General features: G+C 45.5%; 1 protein-coding gene across 1 annotated transcript in view; it reads right to left on the reverse strand.

Annotated features, from left to right (window-relative positions):
- The window catches only part of LOC311102985 (stAR-related lipid transfer protein 9-like), a gene marked incomplete at its 3' end in the record, with an annotated part of 44253 nt that extends 29235 nt beyond the window's left edge, over positions 1 to 15018 (reverse strand). Inside the window, exons 1-3 of the mRNA XM_084144486.1 lie at positions 14953 to 15018; positions 11825 to 11894; positions 2624 to 2740 (exon numbers count right to left, since the gene is read on the reverse strand). Of these exons, the coding sequence (XP_084000612.1) occupies positions 2624 to 2740; positions 11825 to 11894; positions 14953 to 14999 (234 nt within the window). The 5' untranslated portion in view covers positions 15000 to 15018. The remainder of the gene's footprint in view (positions 1 to 2623; positions 2741 to 11824; positions 11895 to 14952) is intronic.
- Between the last annotated feature and the right edge of the window lie 11692 nt (positions 15019 to 26710).

Raw genomic sequence — 26710 nt, forward strand, 5'->3', positions numbered from 1 at the left:
TACACTACAGCACACTGACATGGTGCTTGAGAAAAACACTACACTTAAATAGTGACTTTAAAATAGTGCTTAGCACCAATGAGAGAAAATCCCCAACACTTTTCTAAAATAGTGACACTTTTTTAATGCAATTAACGACTGTAGAATTGATGAGCAGGTCTATTACATGAGTTGTACCTATAAAGAAAGAAAACAAAACTATTATTTTTCAATAATTACATATGTGTGTGAAAGTCTGGGGAAAGTATAAACTGCTAAGGCAATTAAGTGTTCTGAAACCACACAAACAACACAGACTATCTGTTGTCTGGGCCGTAGACCATTCCTTAGTGTTGGGCTCAGGTAACCTAACACAAGCAGTTTATTTGTCAACATACAGAAATGTAAATATATTATACTTTGGGACAGACGCTAGAAAGAAGGGTAGACCTAGCAACTATTTGTGACGTGTGACTGCTAAATGTCGGTTCTGGTGCCACTGACTGTGTGGAACAGTCACACGCTCACAGGCCTCAGAGGTCAGACTGTGATCCAGTGACCCTGCTCCACAGAATTAAAGACAAAACACACTCACAGGCCTCAGAGGTCAGACTGTGATCCAGTGACCCTGCTCCACAGAATTAAAGACAAAACACACTCACAGGCCTCAGAGGTCAGACTGTGATCCAGTGACCCTGCTCCACAGAATTAAAGACAAAACACACTCACAGGCCTCAGAGGTCAGACTGTGATCCAGTGACCCTGCTCCACAGAATTAAAGACAAAACACACTCACAGGCCTCAGAGGTCAGACTGTGATCCAGTGACCCTGCTCCACAGAATTAAAGACAAAACACACTCACAGGCCTCAGAGGTCAGACTGTGATCCAGTGACCCTGCTCCACAGAATTAAAGACAAAACACACTCACAGGCCTCAGAGGTCAGACTGTGATCCAGTGACCCTGCTCCACAGAATTAAAGACAAAACACACACTCTATATTGTATGGGTATGTCGTGCCCCTGTTTGCCCTCCTCCTCGCCCACCACGAGTCACCAGAGGAATGTAGTGGCGGGGCCGCCCCGACAGCACCCTCTGACTGGACACAACTCAGATGGAGAGAATGGAGCGATAGAGAAAAGAGAGGGCGAGAGAGAGGAAAGAGAGTGACAGTGAGAGAGATAGAGGGTGATAGGGAATTTAAATTGAATTTAATAGAGAGAGAGAGGGAAAGAGAGAGAGGGTGGGTGGTAGGGAATTTAAATTGAATTTGAGAGAGAGAGAGAGAGAGAGAGGGTGGGTGGGTGGTTGGGGAATTTAAATTGAATTTAATAGAGAGAGAGAGAGAGAGAGAGAGAGAGAGAGAGAGAGAGAGAGAGAGAGAGAGAGAGAGGGTGTGTGGTAGGGAATTTAAATGGAAATTAATAGAGAGAGAGAGAGGGAGAGAGAAAGAGAGAGAGAGAGGGAGAGAGAGAGAGGGTTGGTGGTAGGGAATTTAAATGGAAACTAATAGAGAGAGAGAGAGGGAGAGAGAAAGAGAGAGAGAGATCGAGAGAGAGAGAGAGAGAGAGAGAGAGAGAGACAGAAAGACAGAGAGGAACTAACTCTCCAGTCTCCACAGACAAAGACCAGAACAAAATCATGGGATATCTAGACCAGGCCAGGGTGGTCGAAGGCTTTTTCCCATGTTGGTACATTGCTTGCATAGGTTGTCCTTGATGGAAATGTTGGTTTGTGATTAAATCAGTCGGGAATCAGAGCAACAAGACAATGCAGCATTCATCAAGTTTGAGCTCTACATTTTAGTCATTTAGCAGACGCTCTTATCCTATCCAGAGCGACTTACAGTTAGTGAGTGCATACATTTTTCATACTGGCCCCCACGTGGGAAACGCACCCACAACCCTGGCATTGCAAGCGCCATGCTCTACCAACTGAGCTACACGGGACCATTATAAATGGAACTCCAACTAACATGACACAATGCTGTAGTACATTTTCCCGCGTGATAAGAGAAACGATTTCCACTAGTCTGTGTTCTGAGGGGGTGGGTCTTATTCTGGCTCCTCCTCCGCTCAGTACCAGGAAAAAGGTAGCACCCACCAATCAAAGAAACACAAACAGATCTAATCAGCCAATCACAGAGACATAAAAGGAAACGTGATACTCAACAGAACTCTGGGGAACAGATGGAGCTGAGATCCTATCCCTTCAGTAGCCATTTGGGGGTAGGGGGGCGTTTTTGTCTTGTTTAGCTTTTTTTCAAGGACAGTATTAATTCCCCTGGACTCTTCCTTCAGATGAGTGCCATGTTCATTAGGCACCAAAGGAAAGGAAACAGGGAGGGACTACCTGGATTTGTCCAAATACAAACCCTCATTTTCCTTTGCATGCCCTATTGAACACGGCCCAGTGGTTGCGATTGCCCACCCTACCCAACGTCCCCAGGCTGCCTGACACGCACATGCCTGGTGCTGCCTTCACCCAGAAGGCACGAAACATGGCACGAAAACACCATACCTAAACAATTGTAGCCGATGTGGAATCTCTAACGGTGCGGGAGTTTGAAGTGTTGGTGTACAGAAGGGCCCAGGTTTGGCAGGACCTACTCTGTTACACAAACACAGAACTACAGACTCCTTACCTCCTCCTGTGAGGCATAGTGTGGTTCCTCTGGGGCAACAGACCAGTAGCAGTAGTCAAAACCAAACTCCAGCACCTTCTCCCTGGAGTCCCCAGGGCCGTCCTGACGTCCATCCAGCTGTGGAGAGACAGACAGGGAGAGGAGAGATGGACAGACAGTTAGACAGGGGCACAGACAGACAGACAGGGACTTGGGGGTTTAAAACTCCAAATCTACACATTATACTTTTCACAGACAGTCTTATTGATTGGGCCAACTCCAGGTATGTTTAAAATTCATGGAAAAGGGGATACCTAGTCAGTTGCACAACTGAATGCATTCAACCAAAATGTGTCTTCATTAACCCCTCTGAATCAGAGAGGTGTGGGGGATGCCTTAATCGACATCCACAGGGAGCAGTTGTTAACTGCCTTGCTCAAGGGCAGAACTGCATATTTTTCCAACTTGCCAGCTCTGGGGATTCAAACAAGCAACCTTTGAGTTACTGTCCCAATGCTCTTACCACCAGGCTACCTGCACATGTCCACTCAGTACAAGTGGCTTCTCAACTGTAAGTAACAAGAAACATGATGAATGACGGGAGGACACAGGTGATAGAAAGGACAGGTGCACTGAGGTTACAGCCAAGACGAGATGTGTTACCGTAGGCTACTACTAGAGACAAGTACAGACCGTAGGTTACTACTAGAGACAAGTACAGACCGTAGGCTACTACTAGAGATAAGTACAGACCGTAGGTTACTACTAGAGACAAGTACAGACCGTAGGTTACTACTAGAGACAAGTACAGACCGTAGGCTACTACTAGAGACAAGTACAGACCGTAGGTTACTACTAGAGACAAGTACAGACCGTAGGTTACTACTAGAGACAAGTACAGACTGTAGGTTACTACTAGAGACAAGTACAGACTGTAGGTTACTACTAGAGACAAGTACAGACCGTAGGTTACTACTAGAGACAAGTACAGACCGTAGGTTACTACTAGAGACAAGTACAGACCGTGCGTTACCGTAGGTTACTATTAGCAACAAACACTAGGTTCAGCATTTTATCAGCTACAGTGTCTTCATTACAGGACTGCCTGCCCTGGTGTTGACTAAGAGCCATGCCAAGAAGAGGGAACTGTAGGAGAGCAACCATCTACATGCCCGGGCAGATCTGACAACATTAGTTTACAGCCACTGAGCATCATTTCACAAACAGAGCTATGCTTTCATATTGTGCAAGAGACCTTGTCTTTACTAACAGTGGACTTCATATGACCAGCACAAAAACATCCTGTGGCGTACTGCATTAGCATCGAATAGCCCCCGCGATTAGGAACCAATATACACAAGCAGTTAGGAAAGCAAAGGCTAGCTTTTTCAAACAGAAATTTGCATCCTGTAGCACTAACTCCAAAAAGTTTTGGGACATTGTAAAGTCCATGGAGAATAAGAGCACCTCCTCCCAGCTGCCCACTGCACTGAGGCTAGGAAACACTATCACCACCGATAAATCTACAATAATCGAGAATTTCAACAAGCATTTTGCTACGGCTGGCAATGCTTTCCACCTGGCTACCACTACCCCGGCCACCAGCTCTACACCCTCCGCTGCAACTTGCCCATGCCCCCCCCCCCCCCGCTTCTCCTTCACACAAATTCAGACAGCTAATGTTCTGAAAGAGCTGCAAAATCTGGACCCCTACAAATCATCTGGGCTAGACAATCTGGACCCTTTCTTTCTGAAATTAGCCGCCGAAATTGTCGCAACCGCTATTACTAGCCTGTTCAACCTCTCTTTCGTAACGTCTGAGATCCCCAGAGATTGGAAAGCTGCCGCGGTCATCCCCCTCTTCAAAGGGGGTGACACTCTAGATCCAAACTGTTAAAGTCCTATATCCATCCTGCCCTGCCTTTCGAAAGTTTTTGAAAGCCAAGTTAACAAACAGATCACCGACCATTTCGAATCACACCTTCTCCGCTATGCAATCCGGTTTCCGTGCTGGTCATGGGTGCACCTCAGCCACGCTCAAGGTCCTAAACGATATTATAACCGCGATCGATAATAGACAGTACTGTGCAGCCGCCTTCATTGACCTGGCCAAGGCTTTCGACTCTGTCAACCACCGCATTCTTATTGGCAGACTAAATAGCCTTGGTTTCTCAAATGACTGCCTCGCCTGGTTCACCAACTACTTCTCAGATAGAGTTCAATGTGTCAAATCGGAGGGCCTGTTGTCTGGACCTATGGCAGTCTCTATGGGGGTGCCACAGGGTTCAATTCTTGGGCCGACTCTTTTCTCTGTGTATATCAATGAAGTCGCTCTTGCTGCTGGTGATTCTCAGATCCACCTCTACGCAGACGACACCATTTTGAATACATCTGGCCCTTCATTGGACACTGTGTTAACAAACCTCCAAACGAGCTTCAGTGCCATACAACTCTCCTTCCGTAGCCTCCAACTGCTCTTAAACACAAGTCAAACTAAATGCATGCTCTTCAATCGAACGCTGCTGGCACCCGCCCACCCGACTAGAATCACTACCCTCGATGGGTCTGACCTAGAGTATGGGGACAACTACAAATACCTAGGTGTCTGGTTAGACTGTAAACTCTCCTTCCAGACTCACATTAAGCATCTCCAATCCAAAGTTAAATCTAGAATCGGCTTCCTATTTCGCAACAAAGCCTCCTTCACTCATGCTGCCAAACATGCCCTCGTAAAACTGACTATCCTACCGATCCTTGACTTCGGCGATGTCATTTACAAAATAGCCTCCAACACTCTACTCAGCAAATTGGATGTAGTCTATCACAGTGCCATCCGTTTTGTCACCAAAGCCCCATATACTACCCATCACTGTGACCTGTACGCTCTTGTTGGCTGGTCCTCACTACATATTCGTCGCCAAACCCACTGGCTCCAGGCCATCTATAAATCACTGCTAGGCAAATCCCTGCCTTATCTTAGCTCATTGGTCACCATAGCAACACCCACCCGTAGTCTGCGCTCCAGCAGGTATATCTCACTGGTCATCCCCAAAGCCAACACCTCCTTTGGCCGCCATTCCTTCCAGTTCTCTGCTGCCAATGACTGGAACGAACTGCAAAAATCTCTGAAGCTGGAGACTCTTATCTCCCTCACTAAGCATCAGTTGTCAGAGCACCTTACCGATCACTGCACCTGTACACAGCCCATCTGAAATTAGCCCACTCAACTACCTCATCCCCATATTATTATTTATTTTGCTCATTTGCACCCCAGTATCTCTATTTGCACATCATCTCTTGCACATCTATCATTCCAGTGTTAATACTAATTGTAATTATTTTGCACTATGGCCTATTTATTGCCTTACCTCACATTTCCATAACTTGCTACATTTGCACACACTGTATATATATTTTCTGTTGTATTTTTGACTTTATGTTTTGTTTTACCCCATATGTAACTCTGTGTTGTTGTTTTTTTTGCACTGATTTGCTTTATCTTGGCCAGGTCGCAGTTGTAAATGAGAACTTGTTCTCAACTGGCTTACCTGGTTAAATAAAGGTGAAATAAAAATAAAATAAAATGTATTTTCAGCATGACTAAGGTCTAACCTGTATCTTAACATGGAGATATAGTTTTGTCCATGTACGTACACAGCTGAAGTCATATCCTTCAATCTTTCAAAATACACTCTCAGTTTAAGGGGTTTGAGTAGGGCAATCGTTAATCTTAATCACATAATGAGTAGTTATTTGGGATGCAAGGTTGTAGATCATGTGATTCTGCACAGTCTGACAGTAATCTAGTAAATCTTATTAAACACATCCTCTTCCTCTATCTCCCTTTGTCAGTCTCCTCTTTCTTTATGCTTCTGTCCTCCCCTCCTTCAACTGTCCCCTCTCTTTCCCATCCATCTTCAGCATGTATATTTACTCTCCTCTCCCTCTATCCCTCTTTTCACATTCTCTAGCTCCCCTTCTCCATCAGTAGCCATTGCTAGCTAGCCAACACGACCAGCTAATTGTACTGTAGCAGCTAAATACAATATATTTGTGCTAGCTAGCCAACGTTTAATTATTGCTGCGTTATGATTGGAACTAGACACGGACACGAATTATCTGTTTAGTGTGTTAACACACTATTGGTAGTTTGTTGTAACCAAGTATTGGTGCTAAACTGTGTGTTATTGGATGCTAGCATGCTAGTTAGCTATGGCGTCATAGTTAGGCATCGTGGGCTGTTGTGGGTAGTTATTGTATGTTAGCATTGTATTCGGCGGTCCCGGGTGTAGCACGAAGCTAGCTAGCTAGCCGTTTTTCAAACAAAGTCAACACAGTAGCCATTGCTAGCTAGCCAACACGACCAGCTAACTGTACTGTAGCAGCTAAATACAATATATTTGTGCTAGCTAGCCAACGTTTAATTTTTGCTGCGTTATGAAAGGAACTAGACACGGACACGAATTATCTGTTTAGTGTGTTAACACACTATTGGTAGTTTGTTGTAACCAAGTATTGGTGCTAAACCGTGTGTTATTGGATGCTAGCATGCTAGTTAGCTATGGCGTCATAGTTAGGCATCGTGGGCTGTTGTGGGTAGTTATTGTAGGTTAGCATTCTTTTCGGCGGTGCCGGGTGTAGCACGAAGCTAGCTAGCTAGCCGTTTTTCAAACAAAGTCAACACAGTAGCCATTGCTAGCTAGCCAACACGACCAGCTAACTGTACTGTAGCAGCTAAATACAATATATTTGTGCTAGCTAGCCAACGTTTAATTATTGCTGCGTTATGAAAGGAACTAGACACGGACACGAATTATCTGTTTAGTGTGTTAACACACTATTGGTAGTTTGTTGTAACCAAGTATTGGTGCCAAACTGTGTGTTATTGGATGCTAGCATGCTAGTTAGCTATGGTGTCATTTTTAGCTAGCTGAATAAAGTAAGTTGAGTCTATTCCTTGAAACATTGAACCGCTGTAGTTCACAACAATTCTAATTTCTAAAGTGGAAGTTGGGAGAGTTTTTATTCGGGTGGTTCAGTGAAACAATTATAGTTTCTGAGGTGGAAGTTTTGGTGAGGGAGGCCCTACTCTCTCCTTTCCCAGATGTTTAGTTCATTTCATTCCGATCTCCTCTGCATTATTGTAGCCATTTGCTACAGCCTGTCAACTATGCCTCTGCCTATCCCTGTTCTCTCCTCTCCGCACAGGCTACACAAACGCCTCACACCGCGTGGCTGCTGCCTCTCTAACCTGGTGGTCCCTGCACGCACCCCACACCTGGAGTTCCAGGTCTCAGGCAGCCTCTGGAACTGCCGTTCTGCTGCCAACAAAGCTGACTTCATCCCAGCCTATGCTAACCTCCAGTCCCTCGACTTCCTGGCGCTGACGGAAACATGGATTACCACTGAAAACACTGCTACTCCTACTGCTCTCTCCTCGTCTGACCATGTGTTCTCGCATACCCCGAGAGCATCTGGTCAGAGGGGTGGTGGCACAGGAATCCTCATCTCTCCCAAGTGGACATTCTCAATTTTTCCCCTAACCCATCTGTCTATCTCCTCATTTGAATTCCATGCTGTCACAGTCACTAGCCCATTTAAGCTTAATATCCTTGTCATCTATCGCCCTCCAGGTTCCCTTGGAGAGTTCATCAATGAGCTTGACGCCTTGATAAGTTCCTTTCCTGAGGATGGCTCACCCCTCACAGTTTTGGGGGATTTCAACCTCCCTCTTTCCACTCCTCTCCTCTTTTGACCTCACCCTCTCACCGTCCCCCCCTACTCACAAGGCAGGCAATACGCTTGACCTCATCTTTACTAGATGCTGCTCTTCTACTAATCTCACTGCAACTCCCCTCCATGTCTCCGACCACTACTTTGTTTCCTTTTCTCTCTCGCTCTCCTCCAACACTACTCACTCTGCCCCTACACAGATGGTAATGCGCCGCCGCAACCTTCGCTCTCTCTCTCCCACTACTCTCTCCTCTTCCATCCTATCATCTCTTCCCTCTGCTCAATCCTTCTCCCTCCAATCTCCTGATTCTGCCTCCTCAACCCTCCTCTCCTCCCTTTCTGCATCCTTTGACTCTCTGTGTCCCCTATCCTCCCGGCCGGCTCGGTCCTCCCCTCCAGCTCCGTGGCTTGATGACTCATTGCGAGCTCACAGAACAGAGCTCCGGGCAGCGGAGCGGAAATGGAAGAAAACTAAACTCCCTGCCGACCTGGCATCTTTTCACTCCCTCCTCTCTACATTTTCTTCATCTGTTTCTGCTGCTAAGGCCACTTTCTACCACTCTAAATTCCAAGCATCTGCCTCTAACCCTAGGAAGCTCTTTGCCACGTTCTCCTCCCTGCTGAATCCCCCCCCCCCCCCCCCCTCTGTGGATGACTTCGTCAACCACTTTGAAAAGAAGGTTGACGACATCCGATCCTCGTTTGTTAAGTCTAATGACACTGCTGGTCCTACTCACACTGCCCTACCCTATGCTTTGACTTCTTTCTCCCCTCTCTCTCCAGATAAAATCCTGCGACTTGTGACTGCAGGCCGCCCAACAACCTGCCCGCTCGAACCCATCCCCTCCTCTCTTCTCCAGACCATCTCCGGTGACCTTCTCCCCTACCTCACCTCGCTGATCAACTCATCCTTGACCGCTGGCTATGTCCCTTCCGTCTTCAAGAGAGCGAGAGTTGCACCCCTTCTCAAAAAACCAACACTCGATCCCACTGATGTCAACAACTACAGACCAGTATCCCTTCTTTCTTTTCTTTCCAAAACTATTGAGCGTGCCGTCTTTAGCCAACTCTCTTGCTATCTCTCTCAGAATGACCTTCTTGATCCAAACCAGTCAGGTTTCAGGACTGGTCATTCAACTGAGACTGCTCTTCTCTGTGTCACGGAGGCTCTCCGCACTGCTAAAGCTAACTCTCTCTCCTCTGCTCTTGTCCTTCTAGACCTGTCTGCTGCCTTTGATACTGTGAACCATCAGATCCTCCTCTCCACCCTCTCCGAGCTGGGCATCTCCGGCGCGGCTCACTCCTGGATTGCGTCCTACCTGACCGGTCGCTCCTACCAAGTGGCGTGGCGAGAAGCTGTCTCCGCACCACGTGCTCTCACCACTGGTGTCCCCCAGGGCTCAGTTCTAGGCCCTCTCCTATTCTCCCTATACACCAAGTCACTTGGCTCTGTCATATCCTCACATGGCCTCTCCTATCATTGCTACGCTGACGATACACAACTAATCTTCTCCTTTCCCCCTTCTGATAACCAGGTGGCGAATCGCATCTCTGCATGTCTGGCAGACATATCAGTATGGATGACGGATCACCACCTCAAGCTGAACCCTGGCAAGACGGAGCTGCTCTTCCTCCCGGGGAAGGACTGCCCGTTCCATGATCTCGCCATCACGGTTGACAACTCCGTTGTGTCTTCCTCCCAGAGTGCGAAGAGCCTTGGCGTGACCCTGGACAACACCCTGTCGTTCTCCGCTAACATCAAGGCGGTGACCCGATCCTGCAGGTTCATGCTCTACAACATTCGGAGAGTACGACCCTGCCTTACACAGGAAGCGGCACAGGTCCTAATCCAGGCACTTGTCATCTCCCGTCTGGATTACTGCAACTCGCTGTTGGCTGGGCTCCCTGCCTGTGCCATTAAACCCCTACAACTCATCCAGAATGCCGCAGCCCGTCTGGTGTTCAACCTTCCCAAGTTCTCTCACGTCACCCCGCTCCTCCGCACACTCCACTGGCTTCCAGTTGAAGCTTGCATCTGTTACAAGACCATGGTGCTTGCCTATGGAGCTGTGAGGGGATCGGCACCTCTGTACCTTCAGGCTCTGATCAGTCCCTACACCCAAACGAGGGCATTGCGTTCATCCACCTCTGGCCTGCTGGCTCCCCTTCCTCTGCGGAAGCATAGTTCCCGCTCAGCCCAGTCAAAACTGTTCGCTGCTCTGGCACCCCAATGGTGGAACAAGCTCCCTCACGACGCCAGGACAGCGGAGTCACTCACCACCTTCCGGAGACATTTGAAACCCCACCTCTTTAAGGAATACCTGGGATAGGATAAAGTAATCCTTCTACCCCCCCAGCCCCCCCCAAAAAAAAAAAATGACGTAAATGTAAATGTAATGTAAATGAATCCAAACTGTCCCTCTTTCCTAAAATAATGATTCCCAGGGAACCCTGCTCCAGGTAGCTATGGCCACCGAGTCCTGATCCTGCTCTCTATAGGACGCCATATGTGGCTCATCTTCGTTATATTGTTTCTATAAACACATATCCTCTCCCTATCCTTCTAACCTCAGCCTTAAACATCTCCAGCCCTGAGCAACCGTTGAACATGTATTGATAACATTTTAAAGATTAACATATAGAGTGAAAAAAATCAAAGTCACTGAGAGACAAGTAATAAAGTGGGTTCCTGTTTATTACTGCAGTGGATTGTGGGCCGGTGTGTCTGTGGTTAAGTCGTTACCGACCTGTCTTGTCACACAATCTTAGAAAAAAAGGTGCTATCTAGAACCATACGGGAACCATTTGAAGAACCCTTTTTGGTTCCAGGTAGAACCCTTTTGGTTCCAGGTAGAACAATTTTGAGTTCCATGTAGAACCCTTCACACAGAGGGTTCTACATGGAACCCAAAAGAGTTCTACTTGGAACCAAAACTGGTTCTACCTGGAACCAAAAAGGGTTCTACCTGGAACCAAAAAGGGTTCTCCTATGGGGACAGCCGAAGAACCCTTTTGGAACCTTTTTTCTAAGAGTGCAGACATCTTACAGAGCAGGTTTTTAACCACATTCTTTCTCTGAACTTTATGAGGCTTTAGAGTTCACACAACAACAAGTCATGGGCCATGTGTGTGTGTTGTTGGAATGTGTGTGTGTCTGAGCAGTTTTGTCAGTGTGTGCCTGTCTGTGTGTGTGTCAGGGAAGGTCCCTCCCTCTAAATAGTGTCTCAGAGTTTGTGTGAAGCTAGGCGCTGCACACGCATAATAAACAACGGAGGAATCAGACAGGAAGTGGCCAGTCCTGACTGTAAACATCCTGTTTGACAGAGATACAGCATAAGATACCCTCTAGATGCCCCCTTCTACTCCCTCCTCACAGAGACCTGCTGCCCCCCACCTGCCCTTAACACCTATAACACGTATAACACCTGATGAGGAGATGACAATATCACCTGTGCAGTTAAACGTACATCTACATAATAATACACTCACCTTGGTATTCTTTATCCTCACCAACTTGTCCTCTACCTGGACAGCTAGCCTCCCTCCACCCACGCTTTCCCTGTGAAAGAGATTAGACATTTTTTTAACACAAAAACATTCAGTTGGTCCCGTGTGGCTCAGTTGGTAGAGCATGGCGCTTGCAATGCCAAGGTTGTGGGTTCGATTCCCACGGCGGACCAGTACGGGAAAAAAAAAAGTATGAAAATGTACGCTCTGGGACGAACTCAATATACTCTAAAATGACTAAAACCAAATCGAAACTGTGCAGAAAATATAATGGACCTACATTCATAGAGTTTCTAGACTGTGTCCAGCTCACTAATAATCAATAAAGCTAGACAGTCAGGGAGCATTGAAACTTCAAAAAACGATAGATAGCGAGTTTTAACGGCGAGGAAATATAACCAATTTTCAGTGCGGCAGTCCGGACCTCGTTGAAGACCCAATGCGGCCCATGGGCAAAATTAGTTTGACACCCCTGCTTTAAACCATGTCGGTCATTTATTTACATTACATTTACATTTACATTTACGTATTTATCAGTGTTGATCTAGCCAAATGTCACCCAGCTAGACAAATTGGATACAACGTTATGAGACCGACCATGAATGGCTGTTACAGAGACAATAATTCAATCTGTACCGTCTTTTCAAATGCCAGACGAGCGCTATGTTTTAGGTAGTTTGTTGTTGTGACTTTGAAAGGGGGAATACGGCCTACAGACAAATCTAGCAAATCTAGTTAAGTGACATGAGACTATCACATGATGTAACATGAACTGTGTGTGAAAGAGAATACACAAAAGCCTTGAATCAGAGTAGATCCTCTGACCACTGACCAGTTCTTATTCAAAAGAAAACAGTCCAAAATGGACCCAGCAAAGAGTCCCTCGGGCGATGAAGCTTGAGGCTTTTCTGGGACAAAAGCCTGTGTGTGTGTCTGTCTCACTGTCTGTGTGTGTGTGTGTGTGTGTGTGTGTGTGTGTGTGTGCAGCAAGGACAGCTGTGTGTGCTTCAGCTGCTGGTTCTGGACACATCTGATCCAACAGAATGAAATCTGATGCTCTGGTAGAGTAGAGCTGAATGAATTTAAAACTCCTTGAGCGATAATGGGGGATTGCTGCAGTAGTACTAATAACTTCTCTGTCCTTGGTCTTGGTGTGTGTGTGTGTGTGTGTGTGTGTGTGTGTGTGTGTGTGTGTGTGTGTGTGTGTGTGTGTGTGTGTGTGTGTGTGTGTGTCATTCATCACGTGGGAATCATTTAGCCAACCCCAGCAGAGGCCCAACGGCCCAACCCAAAACCACAACAACCTCAGAGAGACGCCTTCTAACTGGAGCTCAACCAGCATGAGAGGAAGGATGAGGAAGGAGACGGAAAATAAAATGAGGCCTCTTCTGTTTTGAACTGAAATAGAAATAGGCCTATTTCTCTAATGGTTTGACACATTGTAGCACATGTAGTAGCTAGTGCTGTCCTCTCTCTCTCTGTCTCTCTGTCTCTCTCCCTCTCTGCTCTCACTCTCCCTCTCTCCCATTCCCTCTCACTCTCTCTCCCTCTCTCTAACTCTCAGAAGGCTTTACAACATACAGTAGCTGATTGGAAAGAGTCTGATTGGCTGTCAGTAGACAAAAGATAGATGACGTAGTGGCCCGGTTGGTCTTTTGAGAAACATGACAGCTTGGGTCCTTCTGTTATCTCTGTGTAAGTGTAAAGACTGAATGATGGCATGACACAAAACACTGAACCATGAACACACACACACAACAGCAACAACTCAAATCCCTGTAAAAGACAAGCAGGAAGCATGCATTTGCATGACAGTGAATGTTAGCTATAAAGTCCCCTCTTGTGATGCAAAGCGCAAGGAAAGGATTTAAAACAACCAATGATGTTCAGGCACATCGAAGAACTTGCTTTATAGTTAGGCCGATATTACTATACCATACAGCTAGAGCAAATGCAATGGAAAAACACAGTTAAACTTACATTTCATTTACCTCTACAACCCCACCCCCTTAGAACCCAAAGACCTGTTTTTGATTTAACCCAGTAAGTTGACTGAGAACACATTCTCATTTACAGCAATGACCTGGGGAATAGTTACAGGGGAATTTAGCCAGGACACCGGGGTTAACACCCCTACACTTACGATAAGTGCGATGGGATCTTTAGTGACCACTGAGAGTCAGGACACCCGTTTAACGTCCCATCCGAAAGACAGCACTCTATACAGGGCAATGTCCCCAATCACTGCCCTGGGGCATTGGGATATTTTTTTTTTGACCAGAGGAAAGTGTGCCTCCTACCTGCCCTCCAACACCACTTCCAGCAGCATCTGGTCTCCCATCCAGGGACTGACCAGGACCCACCCTGCTTAGTTTCAGAGGAAAGCCAGCAGTGGGATGCAGGATGGTAACTCAACATACTGTTGTCATTTGGGCTAATGGGCGGGTAGAGAGAAGCTGATTGGGCACACTGCTTACTACGCTAGTCTAGCTACCGCAAGATTGTTTTATGGCGCTGTAAAATAAAAAAATAAAATAAAAAACGTTTTCCATGAGTGTTTCACCAATAAAGGTTGCATATTAGATTGCGATATAACTGTGTGATAACAACAGTAGCCTAACATTAATAAATGATGTGTATTAACTAAAATAGTAAATCTCTCTGGATTAGAGCGTCTGCTATATGACTAAAATGTAAATGTAGACGGCAACACACTCTATACAGCTGTCAGTGTACATGGCTATCATGGGTTTTCGAGAAGTAACTTGCTAACTGATCTAGGGTGTATGCACAGAGCACAGTACAGTAGTAATGTCAATTTGAGGCATACATAGGCTATCTACTTTGCATCATTTAATGAAAAATGTTGTATCAACATGTAGGCTAGAAGATCGAATGGGTGTGCTAGATAGCCTAGGCGCACAGCACGAGCTTCCCAATTACCATGCGTAGCAACACTGGCAATTAACAACATCAGAATAAATCCCATTCATCTATTATAAAGGATCATAGACTAGACTATCTGTCCAGTTATTTGCATATGAATCAAAGTTATTAGTCCAACTTTGATAGAGAACTCAGTAGAATTGAAATAGGCTGCATTTACCAACCTTGCGTTGAGAGGGCGAACTCGAATCGCGACTTTTACGTTTGTCATAGTTCCTTACTTGGTAAAGGCGATTCGTCAGGATTTAAAACCTCCAAAGTTATAACATTCACCCGATGAAACGGGAAAATGTGTCTTAATCGCCGGCCATTCAAGCCATTTCTCCCGGTAAAGAGCCCGCTTCTTCCCGACGCTCAACGGACCGTTGGACTACACTTAACGGAATTTCCTGCTGGACTGGAGTCACTACAGATAGAGACTTGAGTGAGCAGAGCATAGGATGCTTGCCTTGCCAAGTTGGGGCATCTGAGATTTCGTAAATGGTGGCAATCCTTCATGAAAATGTGTTCATGCCATAGTTCATGCAAATACAGTAGGCCTACAGTGAAATACAGTATGAAAAGTATGACAATGAAAAATGGAGACAACGCCCCAAATAACCTTCATTAGTTCACAAGCATTGAAAAAACAACATAGGCATACTCAAAACATGTTCCATGTTTTACCCTAAATAATATACAGTGAGGGAAAAAAGTATTTGATCCCCTGCTGATTTTGTACGTTTGCCCACTGACAAAGAAATGATCAGTCTATAATTTTAATGGTAGGCTTATTTGAACAGTGAGAGACAGAATAACAACAACAAAATCCAGAAAAACGCATGTCAAAAATGTTATAATTTGATTTTGCATTTTAATGAGGGAAATAAGTATTTGACCCCTCTGCAAAACATGACTTAGTACTTGGTGGCAAAACCCTTGTTGGCAATCACAGAGGTCAGACGTTTCTTGTAGTTGGCCACCAGGTTTGCACACATCTCAGGAGGGATTTTGTCCCACTCCTCTTTGCAGATCTTCTCCAAGTCATTAAGGTTTCGAGGCTGATGTTTGGCAACTCGAACCTTCAGCTCTCTCCACAGATTTTCTATGGGATTAAGGTCTGGAGACTGGCTAGGCCACTCCAGGACCTTAATGTGCTTCTTCTTGAGCCACTCCTTTGTTGCCCTGGCTGTGTGTTTTGGGTCATTGTCATGCTGGAATAACCATCCACGACTCATTTTCAATGCCCTGGCTGAGGGAAGGAGGTTCTCACCCAAGATTTGACGGTACATGGCCCTGTCCATCGTCCCTTTGATGCGGTGAAGTTGTCCTGTCCCCTTAGCAGAAAAACACCCCCAAAGCATAATGTTTCCACCTCCATGTTTGACGGTGGGGATGGTGTTCTTGGGGTCATAGGCAGCATTCCTCCTCCTCCAAACACGGCGAGTTGAGTTGATGCCAAAGAGCTCGATTTTGGTCTCATCTGACCACAACACTTTCACCCAGTTCTCCTCTGAATCATTCAGATGTTCATTGGCAAACTTCAGACGGGCCTGTATATGTGCTTTCTTGAGCAGGGGGACCTTGCGGGCGCTGCAGGATTTCAGTCCTTCACGGCGTAGTGTGTTACCAATTGTTTTCTTGGTGACTATGGTCCCAGCTGCCTTGAGCTCATTGACAAGATCCTCCCGTGTAGTTCTGGGCGGATTCCTCACCGTTCTCATAATCATTGCAACTCCACAAGGTGAGATCTTGCATGAACCCCCAGGCTGAGGGAGATTGACAGCGCTTTTGTGTTTCTTCCATTTGCGAATAATCGCACCAACTGTTGTCACCTTCTCACCAAGCTGGTCGGCAATGGTCTTGTAGCCCATTCCAGCCTTGTGTAGGTCTACAATCTTGTCCCTGACATCCTTGGAGAGCTCTTTGGTCTTGGCCATGGTGGAGAGTTTGGAATCTGATTGATTGATTGCTTCTGTGGACAGGTGTCTTTTATACAGGTAACAAACTGAGATTAGGTGCACTCCCTTTAAGAGTGTGCTCCTAATCTCAGCTCGTTACCTGTATAAAAGACACCTGGGAGCTATACATCTTTCTGATTGAGAGGGGGTCAAATACTTATTTCCCTCATTTAAATGCAAATCAATTTATAACATTTTTGACATGCGTTTTTCTGGATTTTGTTGTTGTTATTCTGTCTCTCACTGTTCAAATAAACCTACCATTAAAATTATAGACTGATCATTTCTTTGTCAGTGGGCAAACGTACAAAATCAGCAGGGGATCAAATACTTTTTTCCCTCTCTGTAATGTAACAGGCAGCATACGAAAATGTAAAGTTTAAAAGCAGCAGTCAATCATAATACTTGAAGTCCAACATGAACAAAACGTTTATCACAAATGCACAGAAAGCATCCATGAACATACAATCACAAGTGAAGCTCAAAGGCATTGTACTCTCACACAGTGAAAAATAGACTGCATAGGACTGAAATAATTTGAGACTAATACTAATGGACATGACACTATTTCCTGTTTGAGTTGTGTGAACATAAAAGGATTCCTCCGACCCAAAAAAATTGACAGAAAAAACGCAAAGAAACTCAAATCCTCTGAAAAAAAATCCCAAATCCTACCCCTTGATTTGGTTTTCTTTGTATTTTTTCTGTCCATGTTTTATTAGTGTTGGTCCATCAAGTACGTCATTATCCCTTTATTGATAATGCACCCAAACACCTTTAATCAGAATGCAAAGTCCACCTCCCTGATAAACCCTGGTTTGTGGCACCACCGGTCCTGAGCAGCAGGACTTTCTGGTTCCCTTTGCAACTCTAGACAGGACAATAAGGGCTGTGCCAGCCAGCCACATTACAGGGACATAATGTTTCATGTCTTAGGAACCTGAAATCCGAACAAGGTCTGGTGTAGAGTACATTAGTTCAGCTACACCTGTTACTGTCAGACTTTCACTCAAAAGACTGGGCATTGTTGGCCAACAGAGATACTTTTTCTCCTTTGCCTGTCTGTGCGCTCAGTTGGCTGCCCCTACAGGTTGCAGTGAGACCTGCAGCATGTCCATGTGGTTCTGTAACTCAGGCATTGGCAGAGAATAGGAGTATATTATGGTAATATACTGGTAATACAGTTATATTCTTATGGTAATATACTGGTAATACTGTTATATTGTTATGTAATTTACTGCTAATACAGTTATAGTATTATGGTAATATACTGGTAATACAGTTATATTATTACGGTAATATACTGCTAATACAGTTATATTGTTACAGTAATATACTGGTAATACAGTTATATTATTATGGTAATATACTGGTAATACAGTTATATTGGTTATGGTAATATACTGGTAATACAGTTATATTATTATGGTAATATACTGATCATACTGGTAACATACTGCTTGTATACTGGTAGAATAATAAGCCACGGACATGTTCAAAAGGTACATGAGGCTTACTTTTGAGCCACTGGCCCTGAGGACAGCAGTGAGTGTGATCTCAGTGAAGAGCAGGTGGAGGGGGGCTGAGGAGCAACAGTCTCTTCTCCACAAGACCACCAGCTGATCCAGCAGGGCTTGGACTGTTACTGTGGGCTGTACAGCACCCGAACCAGGAGGCTCTGGACTGTCACTGGGGGCTGTACAGCACCCGAACCAGGAGGCTCTGGACTACTGCACTCCTCCTTGGACCACACCACAGGCAGGTCCCCCGACACCACATACACACACACACACGTATATTCAATGATAAATACATTATTGATTGATTGGTTAATTGATGATTATTGTCATTCACTTATTTTACCTAGTTTGCAGACTAGCAGGACGATTAGTTATCTTACCTAGTTTGCAGACTAGCAGGACGGTTAGTTATCTTACCTAGTTTGCAGACTAGCAGGACAGTTAGTTATCTTACCTAGTTTGCAGACTAGCAGGACAGTTAGTTATCTTACCTAGTTTTCAGACTAGCAGGACAGTTAGTTATCTTACCTAGTTTGCAGACTAGCAGGACAGTTAGTTATCTTACCTAGTTTGCAGACTAGCAGGACAGTTAGTTATCTTACCTAGTTTGCAGACTAGCAGGACAGTTAGTTATCTTACCTAGTTTGCAGACTAGCAGGACAGTTAGTTATCTTACCTAGTTTGCAGACTAGCAGGACAGTTAGTTATCTTACCTAGTTTGCAGACTAGCAGGACAGTTAGTTATTTTACCTAGTTTGCAGACTAGCAGGACGATTAGTTATCTTACCTAGTTTGCAGACTAGCAGGACGGTTAGTTATCTTACCTAGTTTGCAGACTAGCAGGACAGTTAGTTATCTTACCTAGTTTGCAGACTAGCAGGACAGTTAGTTATCTTACCTAGTTTTCAGACTAGCAGGACAGTTAGTTATCTTACCTAGTTTGCAGACTAGCAGGACAGTTAGTTATCTTACCTAGTTTGCAGACTAGCAGGACAGTTAGTTATCTTACCTAGTTTGCAGACTAGCAGGACAGTTAGTTATCTTACCTAGTTTGCAGACTAGCAGGACAGTTAGTTATCTTACCTAGTTTACAGACTAGCAGGACAGTTAGTTATCTTACCTAGTTTGCAGACTAGCAAGACAGTACAGCGTATTAACATCTGTTCAGGCATTAGGAAGGAGAACTGAGGGGGAGAGAATCAATACCAGTAACAACAGGTGTAGTGTTCAAGATCACTGTTTCAATCATACCACCATGTTCATTGTGAGTGTAACATCTGTGTGCTAATCAGGACTTAAGTGATAATAGTCAAACAATGTAGCTTTCTGCAGCTCAGTGTGTCTCCTACTCTGTCCAGCAGAGCCTTCAGCTGTTGACCAGTCAGCACCTCCTCCTCAGACCTGGGGCCCACAGCAATACTTAACACCTCCTGTAGGGGGCACAATCATACTTTTTTACATCACCATCATCATCATAATAACCATAACCATCATCGTAACCATCATCATAATAACCATAGCCATCATCCTCACCATCATCATCATAATAACCATCATCACTATCATCATCACCATAATAACCATCATCACTATCATGACTATCATCATCATAATAACCACAATCTATCTATCTAGCTATCCTATCATACTTTCTATAATACAGATAGCATCAAATCCTGTAATTCAACATTCATTAGAACAGTACTTTAATCTCTACCAGGACATCAGATGGTAGTGGTGCACTGTGGGGGCAGTCTAAGGGCAGGACGTCACAGCCTCCTTGCCTTTTTCCCGTCTTGGCGTCCGTGGCTGCTCCTGGGTTCCCGTCGCAGCACCGGCCCCAGTTCCAGTCTTAGCCTCGGCCCCACCCACACCACCAGTCTCTGAGGGCACTGGGCTGGGAAGAGACTTCATCACATCGTCAAACGTTGTTTTCCACTCTCGCTTGACCAGGGCTGTGATGTTGGATCAGAGCCAGCTGCAAGCCTTCTCAGTGGCCAGGTGCTTGGTGATGTTCTCAGACGTGGTGAGAACCTGGAGGGAGAGACAACGAATGTTAGCATTGTCACATCACCAGGGACTGATTTAGACAGAGTTGAAAGAGCAATGCTGAATCGACTTACAGCAGGAGAGGTTTTATCAGGAAGGAGCACCCTGATGGCATCCGGACCCTTCTCACTGCAGAACCTGAAGACACAAGAGACTGTACACATATAATTGACTATACAAATAAAATAAAATAAAATTTTATTGGTCACATGCGCCGAATACAACAGGTGCAGACATTACAGTGAAATGCTTACTTACAGCCATTAACCAACAGTGCATTTATTTTTAACAAAAAAAGTAAAAATAAAACAACAACAAAAAAAGTGTTGAGAAAAAAAAGAGCAGAATAAAGTAACAGTAGGGAGGCTATATATACAGGGGGGTACCGTTGCAGAGTCAATGTGCGGGGGCACCGGCTAGTTGAGGTAGTTGAGGTAATATGTACATGTGGGTAGAGTTAAAGTGACTATGCATAAATAATTAACAGAGTAGCAGCAGCGTAAAAAGGATGGGGTGGGGGGGGCAGTGCAAATAGTCCGGGTAGCCATGATTAGCTGTTCAGGAGTCTTATGGCTTGGGGGTAGAAGCTGTTGAGAAGTCTTTTGGACCTAGACTTGGCGCTCCGGTACCGCTTGCCGTGCGGTAGCAGAGAGAACAGTCTATGACTAGGGTGGCTGGAGTCTTTGACAATTTTGAGGGCCTTCCTCTGACACCGCCTGGTATAGAGGTCCTGGATGGCAGGAAGCTTGGCCCCAGTGATGTACTGGGCCGTACGCACTACCCTCTGTAGTGCCTTGCGGTCGGAGGCCAAGCAGTTGCCATACCAGGCGGTGATGCAACCAGTCAGGATGCTCTCGATGGTGCAGCTGTAGAATTTTTTGAGGATCTGAGGACCCATGCCAAATCTTTTCAGTCTCCTGAGGGGGAATAGGCTTTGTCGTGCCCTCTTCACGACTGTCTTGGTGTGTTTGGACCATGATAGTTTGTTGGTGATGTGGACACCAAGGAACTTGAAGCTCTCAACCTGTTCCACTACAGCCCCGTCGATGAGAATGGGGGCGTGCTCAGTCCTCTTTTTTTTCCTGTAGTCCACAATCATCTCCTTTGTCTTGGTCACGTTGAGGGAGAGGTTGTTGTCCTGGCACCACACGGCCAGGTCTCTGACCTCCTCCCTATAGGCTGTCTCATCATTGTCGGTGATCAGGCCTACCACTGTTGTGTCGTCGGCAAACTTAATGATGGTGTTGGAGTCGTGCCTGGCCATGCAGTCATGGGTGAACAGAGAGTACAGGAGGGGACTGAGCACGCACCCCTGAGGGGCCCCCGTGTTGAGGATCAGTGTGGCTGATGTGTTGTTACCTATCCTTACCACCTGGGGGCGGCCCGTCAGGAAGTCCAGGATCCAGTTGCAGAGGGAGGTGTTTAGTCCCAGGATCCTTAGCTTAGTGATGAGCTTAGAGGGCACTATGGTGTTGAATGCTGAGCTGTAGTCAATTAATAGCATTCTCACGTAGGTGTTCCTCTTGTCCAGGTGGGAAAGGGCAGTGTGGAGTGCAATAGAGATTGCATCATCTGTGGATCTGTTGGGGCGGTATGCAAATTGGAGTGGGTCTAGGGTTTCTGGGATAATGCTGTTGATGTGAGCCATGACCAGCCATTCAAAGCACTTCATGGCTACAGACGTCAGTGCTACGGGTCGGTAGTCATTTAGGCAGGTTATCTTAGAGTCCTTGGGCACGGGGACTATGGTGGTCTGCTTGAAACATGTTGGTATTACAGACTCAGTCAGGGACATGTTGAAAATGTCAGTGAAGACACTTGCCAGTTGGTCAGCACATGCTCGGAGTACACGTCCTGGTAATCCGTCTGGCCCTGCGGCCTTGTGAATGTTGACCTGCTTAAAAGTCTTACTCACATCGGCTACGGAGAGCGTGATCACATAGTCATCCGGAACAGCTGGTGATCTCATGCATGCTTCAGTGTTGCTTGCCTCGAAGCGAGCATAGAAGTGGTTTAGCTCGTCTGGTAGGCTTGTGTCACTGGGCAGCTCGCGACTGTGCTTCCCTTTGTAGTCTGTAATAGTTTTCAAGCCCTGCCACATCCGACGAGCATCAGAGCCAGTGTAGTACACCCACTCAATGAGTATTAATGACAGCATCTTGCTGTCTTTGGTTATTGAATTCAGGTTCTTCTGGATGCCATTACAACAAATAGAGTATCTGTACCTGGTAGCTCTCTGCAGAGCCAGCTGGCCCCACATCACAGAGCTGAGCACAGACGGAGTCGTTGAGTTTCAGAGGGTTGGCCCCTGGTGAGATCAGCCCCTCCCTCAGGACCTCTACACCACGGACCAGCTCACACACCAGGGTGGCCCTGCGGCACACACACACAGTCAATGTAGATGTATACTACAGTATACTACCATGATACCATCTCACTTGCATACACATGCAAACAACAGTGGATACATAATAACAAGTTTGTATACAATATAAACACAGATAGAGAAATGGAACATACTTCATGTGCTTGACACAGTTAGACACACACCGTTTTAGAGGCCACTCTAAAATGTGCAGTTTTGTCACACAACACAATGCCACAGATGTCTCAAGTTTTGAGGGAGTATGCAATTGGCAATGCTGACTGCAGGAATGTCCACCAGAGCTGTTGCCAGATAATTTAATGTTCATTTCTCTACCATAAGCCGACTCCAAAGTCATTTTAGAGAATTTGGCTTTTACGTCCAACCGGCCTCACAACCTCAGACCATGTGTAACTATGCCAGCCCAGGACCTCCACATAAGGCTTCTTCACCTGTGGGATCATCTGAGACCAGCCACCCGGACAGCTGATGAAACTGAGGAGTATTTCTGACTGTAATAAAGCCCTTTTGTGGGGAAAAACTCATTGTGATTGGCTGGGCCTGCTCCCCGGTGGATGGACCTGGCTCCCAAGTGGGTGGGTCTATGTCCACCCAGACCACCTATGGCCTCCCGAGTGGCGCAGTGGTCTAAGGCACTGCATCACAGTGCTAGCTGTGCCACTAGAGATTCTGGTTCAAATCCAGGCTCTGTCATAGCCGGCCGCGACCGGGAGACCCATAGGGTCTCAGGTAGTGCAGCTCATCCAGGATGGCACATCAATGCGAGCTGTGACAAGAAGGTTTGCTGTGTCTGTCAGCGTAGTGTCCAGAGCATGGAGGCGCTACCAGGAGACAGGCCAGTACATCAGGAGACGTGGAGGAGGCCGTAGGAGGGCAACAACCCAGCAGCAGGACCGCTACCTCCGCCTTTGTGCAAGGAGGAGTAGGAGGAGCACTGCCAAAGCCCTGCAAAATGACCTCCAGCAGGCCACAAATGTGCATGTGTCTGCTCAAACGGTCAGAAACAGACTCCATGATGGTGGTATGAGGGCCCGACATCCACAGGTGCGGGTTGTGCTTACAGCCCAACACCGTGCAGGACATTTGGCATTTGCCAGAGAACACCAAGATTGGCAAATTCGCCACTTGCGCCCTGTGCTCTTCACAGATGAAAGCAGGTTCACACTGAGCACATGTGACAGACGTGACAGAGTCTGGAGACGCAGTGGAGAACGTTCTGCTGCCTGCAACATCCTCCAGCATGACCGGTTTGGCGGTGGGTCAGTCATGGTGTGGGGTGGCATTTCTTTGGGGGGACGCACAGCCCTCCATGTGCTCGCCAGAGGTAGCCTGACTGCCATTAGGTACCGAGATGAGATCCTCAGACCCCTTGTGAGACCATATGCTGGTGCGGTTGGCCCTGGGTTCCTCCTAATGCAAGACAATGCTAGACCTCATGTGGCTGGAGTGTGTCAGCAGTTCCTGCAAGAGGAAGGCATTGATGCTATGGACTGGCCCGCCCGTTCCCCAGACCTGAATCCAATTGAGCACATCTGGGACATCATGCCTCGCTCCATCCACCAACGCCACGTTGCACCACAGACTGTCCAGGAGTTGGCGGATGCTTTAGTCCAGGTCTGGGAGGAGATCCCTCAGGAGACCATCCGCCACCTCATCAGGAGCATGCCCAGGCGTTGTAGGGAGGTCATACAGGCACGTGGAGGCCACACACACTACTGAGCCTCATTTTGACTTGTTTTAAGGACATTACATCAAAGTTGGATCAGCCTATAGTGTGGTTTTCCACTTTCTTTTTGAGTGTGACTCCAAATCCAGACCTCCATGGGTTGATAAATTTGATTTCCATTGATAATTTTTGTGTGATTTTGTTGTCAGCACATTCAACTATGTAAAGAAAAAAGTATTTAATAAGATTATTTCATTCATTCAGATCTAGGATGTGTTATGTTAGTGTTCCCTTAATTTTTTTGAGCAGTGTATTTAAATTGACTGATTTCCTTATATGAACTGTAACTCATTTAAATTGTTGCATGTTGCGTTTTTTGTTCAGTATATATCTTGATTTATTTTTAAAACACATTCTAAATACGCATTCTTACACAATTAAAGGTCAATACACTGCATTTCAAACAGTCAGGAATAATCTAATGAATTCAGGGCTTGTAAAATTATACCTAGGTTAAATATAAGCCTTCCACAACCATAAGACCCACTAACAATTTTATCAAAATAATTTAGTTTAACGTGCGTTTTTGCAATAATCACTTATCTGGCTTTCATGTTTGTTGATGAAAATGCCTTTTTTATTACAAATGTAACCAGAACCATGTACAATACACATCCACTAATAACGACCAACTTCTGGTAGCAGGCATTATAGAAAATTAACACAGGTCTCATATACAATCTCTGATGCGCAAGCCCCCGTGCTAGTGAGTAGCCAGCTAACTTGGATCTATTTGCTTGCTAACAAGGTAGAACCGTTTAGCTGTTATGAACACACCCTTCTGTCCGTCTCCAACTGTTTGAACAACAACCTGTTCACAATTAATCAAATTAATTCGATATATCGCCCAGCCCTAATAGAAACTATTAAAAGCCATCTATAAAAAGCTGAGACTCTCATGTTTTGCCCTATAAACGCCCACAAGCTACACAGGAGTAGTTGGAAGGTAAGGGGTTCTTCTACATAGATCCTAGGAAATCCCAGGACATAGTGTCTATAATACTGTAAGGGGTTCTTCTACATAGATCTTAGGAAATCCCAGGACATAGTGTCTATAATACTGTAAGGGGTTCTTCTACATAGATCCTAGGAAATCCCAGGACATAGTGTCTATAATACTGTAAGGGGTTCTTCTACATAGATCCTAGGAAATCCCAGGACATAGTGTCTATCATACTGTAAGGGGTTCTTCTACATAGATCCTAGGAAATCCCAGGACATAGTGTCTATAATACTGTAAGGGGTTCTTCTACATAGATCCTAGGAAATCCCAGGACATAGTGTCTATAATACTGTAAGGGGTTCTTCTACATAGATCCTAGGAAATCCCAGGACATAGTGTCTATAATACTGTAAAGGGTTCTTCTACATAGATCCTAGGAAATCCCAGGACATAGTGTCTATAATACTGTAAGGGGTTCTTCTACATAGATCCTAGGAAATCCCAGGACATAGTGTCTATAATACTGTAAGGGGTTCTTCTACATAGATCCTAGGAAATCCCAGGACATAGTGTCTATAATACTGTAAGGGGTTCTTCTACATATATCCTAGGAAATCCCAGGACATAGTGTCTATAATACTGTAAGGGGTTCTTCTACATAGATCCTAGGAAATCCCAGGACATAGTGTCTATAATACTGTAAGGGGTTCTTCTACATAGATCCTAGGAAATCCCAGGACATAGTGTCTATAATACTGTAAGGGGTTCTTCTACATAGATCTTAGGAAATCCCAGGACATAGTGTCTATAATACTGTAAGGGGTTCTTCTACATAGATCCTAGGAAATCCCAGGACATAGTGTCTATAATACTGTAAGGGGTTCTTCTACATAGATCCTAGGAAATCCCAGGACATAGTGTCTATCATACTGTAAGGGGTTCTTCTACATAGATCCTAGGAAATCCCAGGACATAGTGTCTATAATACTGTAAGGGGTTCTTCTACATAGATCCTAGGAAATCCCAGGACATAGTGTCTATAATACTGTAAGGGGTTCTTCTACATAGATCCTAGGAAATCCCAGGACATAGTGTCTATAATACTGTAAGGGGTTCTTCTACATAGATCCTAGGAAATCCCAGGACATAGTGTCTATAATACTGTAAGGGGTTCTTCTACATAGATCCTAGGAAATCCCAGGACATAGTGTCTATAATACTGTAAGGGGTTCTTCTACATAGATCCTAGGAAATCCCAGGACATAGTGTCTATAATACTGTAAGGGGTTCTTCTACATAGATCCTAGGAAATCCCAGGACATAGTGTCTATAATACTGTAAGGGGTTCTTCTAAATAG

Source organism: Coregonus lavaretus (assembly GCF_964263955.1).
Source record: "Coregonus lavaretus genome assembly, chromosome: 27".
Classification (NCBI taxonomy): Eukaryota; Metazoa; Chordata; class Actinopteri; order Salmoniformes; family Salmonidae; genus Coregonus; species Coregonus lavaretus.